Consider the following 16,742-nt stretch of genomic DNA (forward strand, 5'->3'; position numbering starts at 1 on the left):
AAGACAGCTTTGCCGCAATGCCAGAGTGTGATGGGGTGAAGCTTATTAAAAATCTGAAGGGACCACTGTCACGGCGCAGTGTGGCAATGTCTTTACGGGTAAGCACCGGAAATGCACGGAGGCGTGATGGTGGCAGGTGGTAAGCGTGCCCAACCATTATGATAAGCATCTTCAACTGCTTAGTGTTGCGTAGTGCCCTTGTGTGGTCCGGAACGAAGTGGACATCACGAATGCTTTCATGAAGAACACATGCATACGGTACAGCAAGCGGCCTGGCAGTGACGGCGTCAGCTTAGTTGGTGATGTGCTGCACAAAACTAGGAATAATTGGCTTCACGCAGAAGCAAATGGCGATGCATGTGCACATCATTTACGTGCATGCACAGGCGCATCGGAGAAAGCCGGACGAGTTGTCCGCTCTTCTGCCACAGTCTTTGAGCTCCATGTTGTCGTTTCCAAATGCTCCATGGGAGAGAACAGTAATCTATACTGCACTTTGCTAGCATCAGCAGCACTCATCACAAGACTCAAATTTGCAATTGGCGGTTGGCACGTAGTAAAGTGGGGTTCGCGGCAGGTACCGAATGTACTCACGAGAGCCTGGGCGCGCGCTAAAATGCCTGATAAGTGTACTGGGAGGCATTAAATCTATTTCGGATGGCTGTGGTGATTTGACCGCTTGAGCGAATAAAAAAGCATGAATTCATTCTTTCAGACTGCCCGATTTTTCGGACGATTTTACGGTCTGTAGGGAGTTCGAAAATAGGACATTCACTGTACTTACTTCTGGAAGTTTGAATACTTTGAATAGTCCAATTCCAGTGCGAATCGAATTGAATAGCAAACACTATTAGAAAAATATTCAAAAGTTTGAATATTCACACACCCCTAATCACAATGTTACGCACAACATTTGATGACAGTTTTGTACATGCTTTATTGTCAAAATAATCCTTCTATCGCCATCGACTTCCGAGCAGGCACACTTACCTGATCAAGCACAACCTCCAATTTCACTGCTAATTTCAAATTTCCGTGCTGCTCCAGCAAAGCCCCCTCTCTCTGCACCCTGATCACACACTGCGTCCAGGCAACACTGGCCTGCTGGAACCCAATCCAATCCTCCTTAGCAGCCTCAAAGCATTGTACATACCTGCTGAAGTTGAGCTGTCAATGGCTTGAGCTGGCGCACTGGTGAACCCTGACACGACCCAGGTGGCTCGCTCAATTCCTTGTCAGCAGGACGGATGGCTGCTGGCATAATGCTGCTGTTCTCCATGTTTTCGAAGCTGAGCCGCTAAAAAACAAATATGCAGCAGCTTAAGCACTCTCACGTGATGGGAAGAACATGTGGCTGCGCTTACCCCATCAGTGGGTTGGCTGGACACAATGGGCAGTCGCTCTGGGTGCTCCTTCAGCTGCTGCACAATGTCCTGCACCTGCTCCACAAACATGTCTGCATGCTGCTCAGCAAGCAGATTTGTCACCACCTACACACAACAGTTGAACCCACCTATAACAAGTGCAGAAGCATTCTGGCTGGTATGAGACATGAGGGGGAAGAAATAAGTGCAGTGTGGTCCAGACCACAGGATAAACCTAGCTTTATTCTGTGAACCAGACCACAAAATAAAATGCAGCTTTACTCTGTGGACCACACCAATGCTGTGGACCGTGCGCACCAGACATCGTTGTAGCCCAAGAAGCCCACCTCTCTTGACAACGGTTTTCTCACATAAATTTGCAAGGATTTATTCTGTGGTCTGGTCCACAGAATAGGCATGCATTGCTCCCTCCTCCCTTGACAACAGCTTCTTTCACGAATCACAATATTCGCTCGCAGTTTTGTGAATAATTCCGGACCAAGGAGGTTATTTCCAGGCATTTTGGGCATAGCACGCGAGATGGAAGACGCTTATGCGTGGAAGGTTTGAAACGCGAAGGCATAGCCCACCTTTGGCATGCTAGCTGGTCCGATATGCCAAAGCAGGTAAACTGGTTGTGAATTGAAGCAGCAAAAGGAAAGCGCATAATAACAAATGACAGCAGTTCTAAAGATTTTTTGACCTGGTCTATCGCGTGCGGAACACTTAAGTCACTTTCACCACAGTACATTTGCATCAAGCAAAAAAAAAAAAAAAAAAAAGGGCATTAAGATATGCACGGGAGACTCAAATTTCGAGCGATCCTCCCGATTGTGCAAACACGGCCACAGATCTCCCAAAAAGCAGTGTCAAGGAATCACAGCGGCAAAGGGCGACGCTACTAAAATCTTCTGGCCCTGGTTTATCGCGTCCGGACACATTTCAGTCACTTTCACTGCAGTGCATTAGTGTCATGCAAAAAAATGTGCACTGAGATTGGCAAGGGGCTACTTTAGCTGTTTCAGTAAAGTTTTCAGACATTGACGGTCATACAAGTGCTTGTAGTTATACGACGCGTGCAAGCGTATGTACTTCAGTGACAAAGTGTGCTGTGTCCGGTGACAACTAGTATGTTCTCGCCAATCTTTTTTGCTCTTTTTTGCTCTGTGCTTTTTTTGCTCGACACAGGTGCACCGCGACGAAAGTGGCTTAAGCGTCGCATACTCGATGGATCAAGGCCATAAAATTTTATACACGCTGTCATTTGTTATTATTGTTTTCTTTTCACAATGGCGTTAGCGTTCTTTCTAGGGGGATTTATGACCGCGCCCATTCAGAAGGACTGCTCAAAATTAGAGTCCCCCGTGCAAATGTTAGTGCACTTTTTCGCATGACACAAGCATACTGTGGTGAAAGTGACTTCAGTGTTCCGCACGCGATAGATCAGGTCCACGAAATTTTAGAACCGCTGTCATTTGTTATCATTATGTCTTCCTTTTGCTGCTTTCGTTCACAATAACAAGTTTATCTGCGGCTGATATCAATAATTGCATATGTCATAACAGCAAAGTACGCCAAAGCTGGGATTCGCATTTGCAAAACGGCGAGCAAAAAATATTGCGATTCGCGAGAGAAGCTGTAGTCAAGGGAGGAGGGGGCAGTGCCTATTCTGTGGACCAGACCACAGAATAAAGCCTCGCAATTTGTGACAGAAAACCGTCAAGAGAGGTGGGCTGTTTGGGCTACAGCGAAGTCTGGTGCACACGGTCCACAGCACAAGTCTATTTGGTGTGATCCACAAAATGAAGCTCCACTTTATTTTGTGGTCTGGTCCACAGAACAAAGCTGCAGTTTACCCTGTGGTCTGGTCCACAGAACAGATTGGGACTATATTCTATGGTCTGGTGCGCAGAAACCGTCGTCAAGAGAGGTGGGCTGCTTGAGCTACAGTACATTCTGCACGGCCCACAGCGCACAAGTTTAATGTGTGGTCCACAAAATAACGCTGCATTTCATTTTGTGGCCTAGTCCACAGAATAAAGCTGGAGTTTATCCTGTGGTCTGTACCACAGAATAGGCACTGCAAAAAATACCAGTATAACTAACAACTAAATGTTTATAAAGCGGCGTAACTATATAACCGAATAACCAAATGTGTGCTGTTTTTTCTCGATATTAGAAAGAGAGCGACAAATTGGCTATGCCTCTTCAATAGACGTAGAGGACCTGTTCTATTTAGTACCCCACAAAGATCTGTTTATTGCAGTGCGCGAGTGTATAGAAGTCAATAATACGATTGCCTTTCAGAACGCCACTGGGCTGAATGTCGATAATTTTATGTCTCTTAGAATTTTATATTAATGCAACTTTTATAGAATTTGACAACCGACGGTTCACACAGCGCCAGGGAATTTGCATAGGGTCATGTGCTGTGCCAGTTTTATGTAACATTTTTTAGCATCTATTGACAATGCTCTAGCACGACTAACTGACGACGGTACAGTCCTACAGATATTTAGATATGTCGACAATTTTTTGCTGATTTTAAGAAAAGGCTTTCCATCCCGGTATGAAGACATCGTGATGGACACTTTACAAATGTTTGGACAGCATGGCAAAGGGCTCAAATTCACATACGAGCTCTTAAAGAGAATAGCCTACAATTCTTGGACCTTTACATCAAGCACGATGAACGATGTGTGTGCTGGAGCTATCGATCGAGAGCTAAGAAAGATTTTTTACCGTTTGATTCGGCCCAGTCAAAAACTGTGAAGAGGGCAATTGCGAACCTCTCGCTTGAATCAGCACTAATCAAGTCTTGCCCTCATATGATGCAAGCAAGCTTTAAAGGTGAGGTAGCCAGACTGCGAAAAGCAGGGTTCCCTGACCACGTCTTAACAGCTGTGACGGAGTCACTGTTGCTGAAATTCAAGGGGAGACCAAAGAAGCCGCGGAGACCAGAACGTAGGGACAACAATCCTGTGGTTATACCCTACATGCATAGGGTCACCCACAATTTAAATAGGGTTGGCAACAAGTACAGAGAAACCCCGGTGATACGAATCTCACGGGACCACCAAAAATATTCGTACCATCCGAAATTCGTATCACCAGAGAGCATGGAAAATTAGCATGCGACAAAAGAAAGCTGCCTTACATTTTCATTTATTCTTTTTCAGGGCCGCAGCAATCCACCCCATCCACTGTTCCGCATGAATGCGCATGCGTGCCTTGTCTCTTATTGCTATAAAATGCTGTGCGGTTGTTTCAATAAAAATAGTTGGAGTCAGTGCCCATCCTGTCAAGTACCTTTCTTCTTGTCCTTGTCTAATGTAGCGCTACAATTTTTAAATAAGAAAGTACCACAACAGTATATATTGTTACGTGGAAATTACAACACTAGGTCAGTAGCAAGCCACTGCACAGCTCACAACAGAACGTCGACTTCTTCACCTCTTTCCCAGTCTTAACCACGCAACACAACCACTGGCGGCAAAAGCCCCGACCCGGTGCGCCTATGGGGCCACAGCAGAAGGAGGGTGGTAACGCTTGAGCCTTGATACGTGGACGACGTCACGGGATAACAGAGCAGAACAGTTTGTGGGATTATCCGGGACAATTTCGTACATAACATCTGTCACTTGTAGAAGCACACGGTATGGGCCCGTGTGATGAGAAAGTAGCTTCTCAGAGATGCTGGCACATGGCGTTGGGGACCAGAGAAGAACGAGGGAACCCGTTGGAAAACATTCGTCACAATGCCGCTCGTCGTAACGGTGCTTCTGTGTTTTTTGAGAAGCTGTCAATCTGTTGCGGGCAAGCTGATGAGTGTGGTCAGCGCAGGCAATAACGTTGCGTGCGTATTCCATGGTCGACTCTACAGCAGCCAGAAGAAAGGTATCCAGTGGCAATGTTGGTTCGCGTCCAAACAAAAGGTAAAACAGTGAATATCCAGCAGTGTCGTGCTGGCAGGAGTTGTACGCAAACGTAATGTATGGCAGTGCAAGGTCCCAGTCACAATGGTCGGTCGACACGTATTTCGAAAGCATGTCTGTCAGGGTCCGGTTTAAGCGCTCTGTCAGCCCGTTTGTCTGGGGGTGGTACGAGGTTGTGAGATTATGCTGGGTGGAACAGGAACGCAGGATATCGTCAATCACTTGAGAAAGGAAAGTGCGGCCTCGGTCTGTCAACAATTGTCATGGGGCATCGTGTACTAAAATAAGATCCTGAAGTAAAAAATCAGCGACGTCTGTAGCACAGCTGGTTGGCAGGGCTCGCGTGATAGCGTAGCGGGTCGTGTAATCGATAGCAACGCCAACCCACTTGTTTCCTGAAGTTGATGTTGGAAAGGGTCCAAACCGACTCGGAAGAATGGCTCCGGAGGGATGTCGATAGGCTGAAGACACCCAGCAGGAAGTCCCGACGGCTTCCAGCGGTGCTGACAAACTTCGCAGGCGTTGACATAACGCTGCACAGAGCATGCAAGGCCAGGCCAGTAGAAGCGGCGGCGCACACGGTCATACGTGCGAGAAACGCCAAGGTGAGCAGCGGTTGGGGCGTCATGAAGCTCGCAGAGGACTGTGGTGCGCAGGTGCTTTGGTACAACCGGCAGTAGAATGGGACCAGCAGGTGACAAATTACGCCGACACAAGGTGTTATCTTTTAAGGCAAACATAAGTACACAGGTGTCATGCGGGGAGGATTGCAGCCGTTGTATTATCCGACTGATATACGGATCCCGACGCTGCTCGTCAACAAAGCGAAGCAACTGTGAGGGAAAATATGCAGTCGATGGAGTCGGTGCTCGTAGAGTCCCGGTCAGCCACAGGGTAGTGTGATAGGCAATCTGCATTTTGGTGTAGTTTTCCACTCTTGTACACTACCATGTAGGTATACTCCTGCAAACAGAGTGCCCAGCAAGCGAGATGACCTGTAGGATCTTTCAAAGAGGCGAGCCAACAAAGGGCATGATGGTCGGTGAGCACTGTAAACGGTCGGCCATATAAGTATGGGCGAAATTCCGCAACTGCCTACACCAGAGCGAGGCATTCGTGCTCCGTAATTGAATAATTTCGTCCCAAGGTGGACAGCAGCCTGCTGGCATAAACTATCACGTGATTCTGCCCATGTTGTCGCTGGGCCAACACAGCACCAATTCCGTAACCACTGGCGTCAGTGCGGACTTCGGTTGATGCTGAAGGGTCGAAGTGGGCCAGAACAGGGGAAGATGTGAGCAGTGTGACGAGCTTGGAGAAAGCTGCTGCTTGCAAAGGACCCCAATTAAAGGGCGTGTCTTGTTTGAGCAGGTCTGTCAGAGGTGTAGTAATTTGGGCGAAGTCTTTGGCAAACCGCTGAAAGTACGAGCAGTGCCCCACAAAGCTGTGAACATCTTTGGTGGTTGTCGGCACAGGGAAGTCCTTCATGGCTCGAATCTTTTCAGGATCAGGCTGTACACCAAAGGCATCAACAATATGCCCGAGGATCATAATGTGGCGGCGGCCGAACTGGCACTTAAACGAATTCAGCTGAAGTCCGGCGAGACAAAACACTTCAAGAATTGCTGAGAGTCTCTCAAGTGCGAACGTGGGTGAAAACACAATTACGTCGTCTAAATAACATAGACACATAGACCACTTGAATCCATGAAGCAGAGAGTCCATCATTCGTTCGAATGTGACGGGGGCATTACATAGGACAAAAGGCATGACCCCGGTGCAAGAAATACTTTAGGTGAGCAAACGCCAAGACTACCCGTTGTGCGATAACGTTCTGCTTCGCAAGAAGCCCGAAAGATGGTACTACCAACTTCGACCCGGTAGGTTGCCTTGACAACCGTGCGCATCGAGGCACTCTATGACACGTGCAAGTGGACGCAACATCACCATGTGCACAGCGGCTGGAGCCTGCGCCTCTGTTGAAGTTCTTCCAGTTAACCGGTGTGCATATAGCGAATATGACGAATACAACGGGGCCTGAAGTATTTAGTAGAAGAAATAGCACACTATCACGTTGTTAGCTGGTGGAGTGAAAAGCGCATACTTCTCTTTGCAAGATTTGTAGCCACTTTTGCAAAAGGGCACAAAGCACTTGCCCATTCTTCCGCAGCACAAAAAATTTGCAGTGGCTTAGCTCGGCTATGCCGGGATACACGTAGCGTTACCAAAGGTTCAGCTGATTATTCTTAGCTGTCCAGATTGTCTAGGATTATTTGCCTTCTTCTGTTCATTCTTCGTATGCTGAAGCGCTAATTGCCAGGCGACTACTTCGGGATCCGATATAAGCTTCTCGGCTCTTCTGCGCCATTGAGCAGCATTTGCGCTCTCCTTCTCCATGGCGTTACCCACCTGAAAATGCCAGTCAGAGGCGCTATCAAGCGGTGACTGCACAGCGAAAGCGAATAGCTGCGCGCGCGCCGGCGCCAGTGTGTTTGCCATGGCTACGACGTCCCTCCTCTCGAATGCGCAGACCGTCGCGCACGACGGTGGCGGAGTCCGCGCGCGCGCCAGCGCCAGTGTGTCTGCCGCGGCTACAACGCCACTCCTCCCGAACGCGCAGACCAGCAGCGGCGAGCTGCGCGCGGCGGTGGCGGAGAGCGCATGAGATGCCGGCTGCGGTGAGCCAGCTGTGTAACATCACTGATCCTCGCGCATGCGCAGCACGGCTCATGAGGATCCACACGAAATCGGCTCTGGCTAGGCAAGTGTAGCTAACGCTACAAAAGATTTGACCACTATGACATTTTCAAAAACGAGCTCAAAAAGCAAGGGCAGCAACAAGAAAAAGTGCGTGCACTGCACGGCTAACGTAGCACGTGGACAGAGAAGGCCAAACCCCATATGCGCAAAAATGCACTGCACGGCGATGAGCGACGTTATGAACAACGAAACAGCCGTTCGCGTGACATGTCGGGTGGTCGATATCGCGCGATAACTCAGTTTATCAGATTTGGAATCCGTCGCCCACGTGCCGGAGGTGCCTTGCGGAATTTGCCAGCAGCCCGCCACGGTCCTCAGTCCGGCGCGCCATCTCTCGGCACGCGGAAAACGAGAACATTAACCGTCTCTCCCCAACAAGCGCTCCCTTCGCGTCGTTCGCTCACCTAAGTATTTCTTGCACCGTGGGCATGACCTTGAACTGGTAGAGGTCATCAGGTGTTACAAAGGCCTTCTCTTGGCCCACGGGATCCACAGCGATCTGCCAATATCCGGAACGAAGGTCGATGGAAGAGAAGTACGTGGCACCATGCAGACAATCAAGGGCGTCGCCAATTCGTGGTAGAGGGTAGGCGTCTTTCCTTGTGATGTTGTTGAGGTGGTGATAGCCCACACAAAAGCGCCACAATCCATCCTTCTCTTTGACTAACACTACCGGAGACGCTCAGGGACTGGAGGACGGCTCTATAATGTCCTTCGCTAGCATCTTGTTTACTTCCTGTTGAATAACGCTCCGCTCAGCAGAGACACTCTGTAGGGGCGGCGGTGAACAGGGTTGGCATCACCTGTGTATATGCGATGCTGGACAACGGACGTCTGCCCTAGAGGTCGGTCACCGAAATCAAAAATGTCCTGGTAGGACCCGAGAACGCGCTGGAGGGCTTCAACGTGTTCAGGCGGAAGGTCAGCGGCTATCATGTTTAAAATTTGACGGCTGCCACAATCGGTTATCGGTGGTGTCTGCTGCGTAGGGACAATGGCATCCAAGGCGAAAGCTCCGACCTGTGAATCTAGTAGTGAACAAACGTGGGCTATGGAAATGCCTTGTGGGAGCACTTGATTTGCGAAGCCGAAATTGACAACTGATAGCCAGGTTCTCTTAGCCGTGATGCTGAGAACCGTATAGGGAACAGCAACACAATGCGTGAGCAAGAAGTTGGGAAGACGTGCAGCGTAGTAGTTGCCGTCTGGCACAGCTGGTGAGCATAACATATCGACGTATGTCGCCGAGTTGTGGCAGTTCAAGGTAGAGCACACCGGCAGAGCAATCAATAAGCACAGAATTGGCAACCAGAAAATCCAGCCCAAGTATGATGTCATGGGGGCATGTGGCAAGAACAGTAAAAAGAATGACCACCTGATGACCAACAACGGTAAGCTGGGCTGTACACATCCCAACGACAGGAACTGCGCCGCCATCCATGACTTGTACCACTTCGGTCAAGGGTGGCATGAGAATCTTCTTCATGTGACAACGAAAATACGCACGCATAACAGAGACGTGAGCGCCTGTGTCGATCAAAGCTTGAACAGGAGTGCCATCAACATGTAGTTGAAGTGTGTTCTAGTGTAGATGTAAGGGCAACAGGGGATTTTTGGGTAAGGTCGACAGGGCAGCTTCACCTCAAGAAACTGCGCAGCCTAGTTTCCCAGGGACATGTGGGTGAACGAGAGGAACGGCTTGGAGGCGGCAACGACGGGAAGGGGTGGCCATAGGCCTCAGCGGCGGTGAATGCTCAAGACTCAGCGTGGGTCGGATAATGCCAATTCATTGTGCGGAAGGGGCCGTTGTAAGCAGGATATGGGCTAGACGTAGGGGGCCACTGGCTGCGACAGTAACGAGCAATGTGGTCTGCACGACCACCGCTGAAGCAGATCAACTTATCTGCTGTTCGCACATTCAGACGGGTTATTGAAACGAAGAGGGTCCTGACGGCGGCATGTTGTCTCTACAGAGGCTATAGAGGCATCAGTATTGTTCATGGCACATACAGTTGAACACAGACCCAGGTTAGCAAATTCCTGGCAGACAATGGCCTGGATGAGGGAGACAGCGAGGCCCGATGTCTCAGACAACATCGGTTTATTAGCAGCTGGGCACACGGCCTCAAGTTTGCGTCGGACGATGCGCGTCACATCTTCAGTTGTGTATGGCTGAAAAGGGGATGCCTTCGCAAGACGACATTGCAGCGGTGTTGGGGAGACGATGGAACTGGTGCGGAATGCGCCAACTCTTCGCTTGCTCCAGGCGGCGACAATCCTTAATTACAGCATCGATGGTCGTGACGTTGAACACATCGTCTGCGATACCCTTTAAAATGGGGAAAATCTTGTCAGCCTCCAACATGTGGTCAACCTTTTGACACAAGGATAACACGTCTTGGATGTAGGTCAAGTAGGGCTCGGTTGACGTTTGGGTACGTACGGCCAATTGTTTCCGAGCAGCAAGCTGTTGACTAAATGGGCTGCCGAAAAGGTCGCGGAGCTGTTGTTTAAACGTGTCCCAGCTTGTAACTTCGTGCTCGTAGGTCTCAAATCAGACGCAAGGAGTTTTGTCGAGGTAGAATATGACATTCGCCAGCATAACGGTTGGGTCCCAGCCATATTGCTTGCTGATGCGCTCGTACATGCCGAGACACTTGTCCACATCGACGTTGTTCTCCCAGGATCACGGGGTTGCCTTAAGGCGACGTACTAGGTTGTTCTCGGAGATATTGCCGACGTAGTTGGCGAAGACGTGTCTTCACCTGGAGCCATGGTGGTGGACTTAAGAAGGCGTCCACTGTGAAGCTCCGTCATCAAAGAAAAGTACCCCGCAGCTCCACCAAAAATGTAACGTGGAAATTACAACACTAAGTCAGTAGTCAGTCAGCCACAGCACAGCTCACAAGAGAATGTCGACTTCTTCACCTCTTTCCCAGATGCCTTTTCAGAGTACAGTCAATCCCGGCTATATCGAATAGAAGGGGATCGCGAAACAGTTCGATATATCGATAATTCGAAATATGAGCTATGCGTATTTAAAGGGACCGACAACTGCCCAGAACATGAAATGAGATGACTCCACTGATGGAAAGATTGTCCGTTGCATTGACTCAAACCAACCCTGTTTTTTTCGTGAGAGATGAATTTATATTGTCACGTTATTACGAACAGTACAGAACCTCTGTCTGTCGGGCACCAGGACGTCGAGCTGAACCGACACAAGAAACACGACTTCTTCGTCTTTTCCACTTCCTTCCCCTCTCGCCAGTTTTACAGTGGCACATACACACAGTAGAATAGCGCAATGTCATCCCATGCTCGTGGCATTACTCCCCTTTGTGGGGATCCGAGGCGCGCCCGGAGCCACTGCGCGGGCATTTCGCCGTTCCACGAATCCTTTCCCTCTCCCGTTCTCCCGCGACGGCAAGTGGCGTCATCTTACGCTACGCGCCGGCTCTCGTGATGGCGCTGCACGCGGTCTCGGAGCCGCGAGATTCGGCGGGACTGACGCGCGTGCACGCCGGCACACCGGGAGACCGGGACGAACTCTCTCTCTCCTCGGACGCCGCTGGGTAAGCACGCGTTTCCTTCTGGCCCGACGTCCCCTTTGGGAATCGCCGGGCTGTAGCCTGCCTGGGTGCCTCGGCACCCTTCCAGGCGTGTTTACCCCAGTGTTAGCTCCGGTTCGTATGTTAAGCCAAAGAGCGGTGCCTAGTGCACGTGCGCGGTCGTACCACACCGAGCAGCACTTGCCGGAGGCCCACGCGTACGGAGGTTGCCCTAACTCTCGCGACCGGGCCCAGTGGTCATCGCGAGAGTGCCCAGCATAGCTGCGAGGGACCTTTTCCCGAGCGGCGTGTCAAAGCTCGCCATTGCCAGCTGCGACGTGCTGGCAGTCCCCCCTTGGTGTATCGTCCGCGTGGGAAGCCCTTTGCTTCCCCGTGCCCCAGGAGCGGACGTGTACTGTGTGTGTGTTGGGGTGCCGCCGAAGGCAAATAAAGTGTTTGTGTGTGTATGTTATCTCGAACATTGTGTTTATGCCGCGCGGCGCTCAACGCCTTTGCTAGCTGAGCGCGCGCGGAGCGGTGCGCTAAACGTAAGCAGGCGACGGTAGACGCGGCCCTGTGGCTCGCTAAGCCTGAACCCGCGGGAGTCTTCGGCTCCGGTGAGCATCGAGGCTACCATACCTTCCAAAAAAAAAAGCATCGTACCGATGCTTAATGGTGAATAAAACAGAAAATAATCGCACACGCACACACGCACACACGCACAAATGATGCAGCAGTGTCGAGGTGTTCGAACGATCATCCAAGTAGACTTGGCGAATAGTCAACAGGGGTAGTACGGCTTCATCCTCGATACATGCACAATGTCTGCTTGCTTTAAACGACGAGATTGGCGAGCCGTGCTTTCAAGCAGGACTTCGTAGTTGACGTCGCTGAGGCGACGTAGAACTCGATAAGGACCGAAGTAGAGGTGGAGTAATTTTTCCGAGCGGCCCCTTTGGCGAATAGGAATCCACAGCCACACTTGATCACCGGGCTGGTAAATAACCCCGCGATGACGAGAATTGTACCTGTGCGAGTCAATGTGTTGCTGGTTTTGGATTCGCTCGAGTGCAAGCTTGCGAGCTGCGCCTGCGAGCCGGATAAAGTCATTCGCATTGGTGGTAATGTAACAGCTGTCAGGTAACAGCATGGCATCCAGCATCGTAATTGCTTCTCGGCCGTGAAGCAACCGGAAAGGGGTGAACCCCGTAGTCTCTTGAACCGCAGTGTTATAAGCGAACGTAATGTATGGTAGAACGTCGTCCCAGTTTTTGTGGTCTTGGTGAACGTACATAGAGAGCATGTCAGCGAGGGTCCTGTTTAATCTCTCCGTAAGACAATTGGTTTGTGGATGGTATGCGGTAGTTTTGCAATGAGCGGTTCCGCTAAGCCTCATGATGTCTTGCATCATTTTCGCTGTAAAAGCTGTTCCACGTCAGTGATGACAACTGCTGGCGCTCCATGGCGGAGAACGATGTTGTTCACGAAGAAGTACACAATCTCATTGGCAGTGCCTCGTTGTAGGACTTTTGTTTCGCAGTATTTCGTCAAATAGTCAGTAGCGACTACGATCCAGCGGTTGCCGTCATGAGACTTCGGGAAGGGCCCGAGCAAGTCCATGCCGATTTGTTGAAACGGCTCTGCTGGCAGTGCAACAGGCTTCAGGAAACCAGCTGGGCGCACAGGTGGGGCTTTACGACGCTAGCAATCATTACACGTTTTTACGTAATGCTTGACATCCTGAGTGAGCTTTGGCCAGTAGTAGCGCTGGCGAATCCGAGCAAGGGTACGCGCGAATCCCATGTGGCCGGACGAAGGCTCATCGTGGCAGGCAGATAAAATGTCGGCACGCAGCACCGATGAAACGACAAGCAGGTGTTCAGTCGCATAAGGTTTGAAGTTCTTTTTGTAGAGGATGTTATTACGGAGACAGAATGATTCCGAACGCACAAATGCCCGCGGAGGTCTCGAGCTACGGCCTTCAAGGTATTTAATAAGTTGTTCAAGCTCTGAATCGTTCCGTTGTTGTTGGGCTAAGTCAGATTCACTGACAGCACAAAGAAAACGGCCTTCAGTATCATCATCGCTTGATGTCGTTGCAAGTGGAGCGCGCGAAAGGCAATCGGCATCAGCGTGTCTCCGGCCAGACTTGTAGACGATTGTTACGTCAAATTCTTGAAGGCGCAAGCTCCATCTCGCGAGACGCCCTGAAGGGTCCTTGAGATTGGCCAGCCAACAGAGGGCATGATGGTCTGTGACGACTCTGAACGGACGGCCATATAGATACGGTCGGAACTTTGATATCGCCCAGATAACAGCAAGGCATTCCTTCTCCGTGGTCGAGTAGTTAGCTTCTGCAGATGACAGAATGCGACTAGCATAGGCGATGGGACGCTCGACGCCATCTTGCCACTGGACGAGCACTGCACCAAGGCCGATGTTGCTTGCGCCAGTGTGCAGTTCAGTGGCGGCATCTTCGTCAAAGTGTCCTAGTACGGGCTCGGTCTGGAGGCGCTGCTGAAGCTCGGAAAAAGCGTCTCTTTGCTCGGGACCCCAGACAAAAGGAATATCCTCTTTCGTTAAGCGGGTGAGGGGTTCGGCGATGTTCGCGAAATTTTGCACAAAGCGCCTGTAGTATGCGCAGAGGCCTAAAAATCGGCGCACATCAAGTTTGTTGGAAGGTGGGGGAAATGCAGCAACAGCCATTGTCTTGTCTGGGTCTGGCCGAATGCCATCGTGACTGACAAGGTGACCGAGGAACTTTAGTTCGTCGTAGCCGAAATGGCATTTCTCCGGTTTTAGTGATAGGCCTGCTTTGCGAATTGCGACGAAGACGGACTGAAGTCGCTGTAAATGTTGATCGAATGTTTGCGAAAAAACAACGACATCGTCTAAATAGACAAGGCACGACTCCCACTTCAGGCCTGACAGCACAGTATCCATCATCCTTTGGAACGACGCTGGAGCAGAGCACAGACCGAACCGAACAGTACACCGAACGGTAGCACTTTAAATTCGTAGAGGCCGTCGGGAGTTATGAACGCTGTTTTTTCACGGTCGCGTTCATGGACCTCAATCTGCCAGTAGCCGCTTCGCAAATCCATGGATGAGAAATATCGGGCATGTCGAAGTTGATCCAGTGAGTCGTCTATGCGTGGAAGAGGGTAGACGTCTTTCTTCGTCACTGTGTTGAGTTTTCTGTAATCCACGCAAAATTGAAGAGTGCCGTCCTTCTTTTTTACAAGTACGACGGGGGACGCCCATGGACTGGTCGAGGGTTGGATTATGTCATCGTCGAGCATCTGCTTGTAGAAATTTTGCGTGCCCTGAAAAATGGGCTCTGCCGACAAGAAGTTGCTCCTGTGCCATGGCGTCGGCAAACAATACGTGAGTCTCCTGAGCGCAGTTAGCATTCTTGCGTATGTGTGGCAGAACACACCTGCGCACGCCATTGCCAACTGTTTCAGGCACAGTGGCTTTGTTGTACCCGACTCCAGCGATGCCGAAGTGTCGCCGGACGACGGTGCCAACGATGGGCAGGATTTCGGAAGTGTTATGCCTGATGCAGTGACACTAGAGGATTATATCGGCATTGATGATGGCGTTGCCACTGCCGGTTGTCTGACTGATGAGCAAATCGTCAAGGAAGTGATGCATGGCAACGAATCCGAGAACGAAGAGCCTGAAGAGGAGCAGCCACACTATGAGCAGCACGGGCCCCCTCGCACTGTGAAGGAAGTCGTGGAGGCCCTCGTCGTCCTTGAAGAATTTTGTTTTGGCACTGCAGACAGCATGCGAGCTGCTGAGCACCTTGAAGGGCTCAGAAAAATTGTGTCCGCGCGAATTTCTGCTCGAAAACAGACACGCATCCGCGATTACTTTGTAAAGTAAAGGTATGTTGAAAAAACTCTTGCATTTATTGTGTTTATTTCGACCATTCGATGATTCGGACATTCGTTTAATTCAGACATTTTTTCCGGTCCCTAGAAATCCAAATTAACAAGCTTTTGCTGTATAACAAATAGTTAATCGCTGATTATGCCACGCACAGGGCCACAGAGATTAACGTGGCAAAGGCAAGCTGGCTCCAGTTTCATGCCACGCAGCCTAACGAAAAGCTTAAAGAGCTCCGCTTTTAAAGATTGTCTACACTGCCTCAGGTAAAAGCTTTTAGAGAATGTGCACTAAACAGTGGCAACAGGTTTCGCTTCTGACTTTATAAGCAGTCCACTAGGCGCGCGTTTGCCTTCATAAGTAACATACAGTAGACTCTCAGTAAACGGAACCTGAAGGGACCAGGAAAATGTATTACGTTTAACAGGAGTTCCGTTTACTGAGAGATGAACAGGGGTGCAGAATCCAAGTATGAAACCAATCGTGTTAGATGCAGTAGTTCCGTTTAAGAGATTTCCGTTTACTGAGAGTCTCCTGTACGTATGTACACCATCCAAATGCAGCCGTAGTCTCAGATATCCTGCGCCGCTCAGCTGAGCTCACGAGGTGCGCCTACGTGCGAGGCGATTCGGAGGCCGCGTCGTCGGCTCCTAGTCTAGGGGCCTTCGCGGCAGGTTGTGGGACGGCACTGTACCTGGTATAAGTCGGCTGGCTATGCTTACAGCCTGTGTGCAATAAACGGCTTAAGTATTGGCGAGGCGCTTAAACACGGTCACAAGCTTACCTAAGAGTGGCGCGTACGGTAGGTAGCAGAAGTCCCCGTCCGCAAAATGCTTGCTACACACGGTCGATGAAGGCGTGGGGCGCATTCCCATTCTGAGCTTGACAATCCACTCCTTCTTCAGCTTCGGGTCCTTAGGGTAGTTGTGAAAGCTAACGCATTTTTCCCGAGCGGAAGATGTATACTGAGGCACAGAGCAGTACTTCACCATTGTGCAGCACTCGCCGCGGAGACAAGCGGCCGCAGTTCTAAGAAACGAAGAGCTGTAGTTCTAAATGAACGTTAAAAGCTTGTCCCACGGTTCTTTGAACAGCGTCAGTAGCCACCATACACAAGATAACCGATTGAACTGCTTTTTTTTTTGCTGAGATTTACCACAATGGTGGTTTCAACACGGTATAAACCCATGTCAACATGCCCTGAACGTGCTCAAGGATCAAGTCACCATTCCGCCTAG

At 50.2% G+C, this 16,742-nt stretch overlaps 1 protein-coding gene across 6 annotated transcripts in view; it reads right to left on the reverse strand.

The window, feature by feature from the left end:
* LOC119372693 (serine/threonine-protein kinase WNK4) overlaps positions 1-16,742 on the reverse strand; it is a 352,802-nt gene that overhangs the window by 151,852 nt on the left and 184,208 nt on the right. For all 6 annotated transcript variants that reach the window (XM_049419747.1, XM_049419751.1, XM_037643142.2 and 3 more), the window contains 2 exons: positions 1,365-1,490; positions 1,154-1,297 (listed from right to left, as the gene is read on the reverse strand). In XM_049419747.1, the coding sequence (XP_049275704.1) occupies positions 1,154-1,297; positions 1,365-1,490 (270 nt within the window). The remainder of the gene's footprint in view (positions 1-1,153; positions 1,298-1,364; positions 1,491-16,742) is intronic.

This window comes from Rhipicephalus sanguineus, chromosome 10 (genome assembly GCF_013339695.2).
Source record: "Rhipicephalus sanguineus isolate Rsan-2018 chromosome 10, BIME_Rsan_1.4, whole genome shotgun sequence".
Taxonomy (NCBI): domain Eukaryota; kingdom Metazoa; phylum Arthropoda; class Arachnida; order Ixodida; family Ixodidae; genus Rhipicephalus; species Rhipicephalus sanguineus.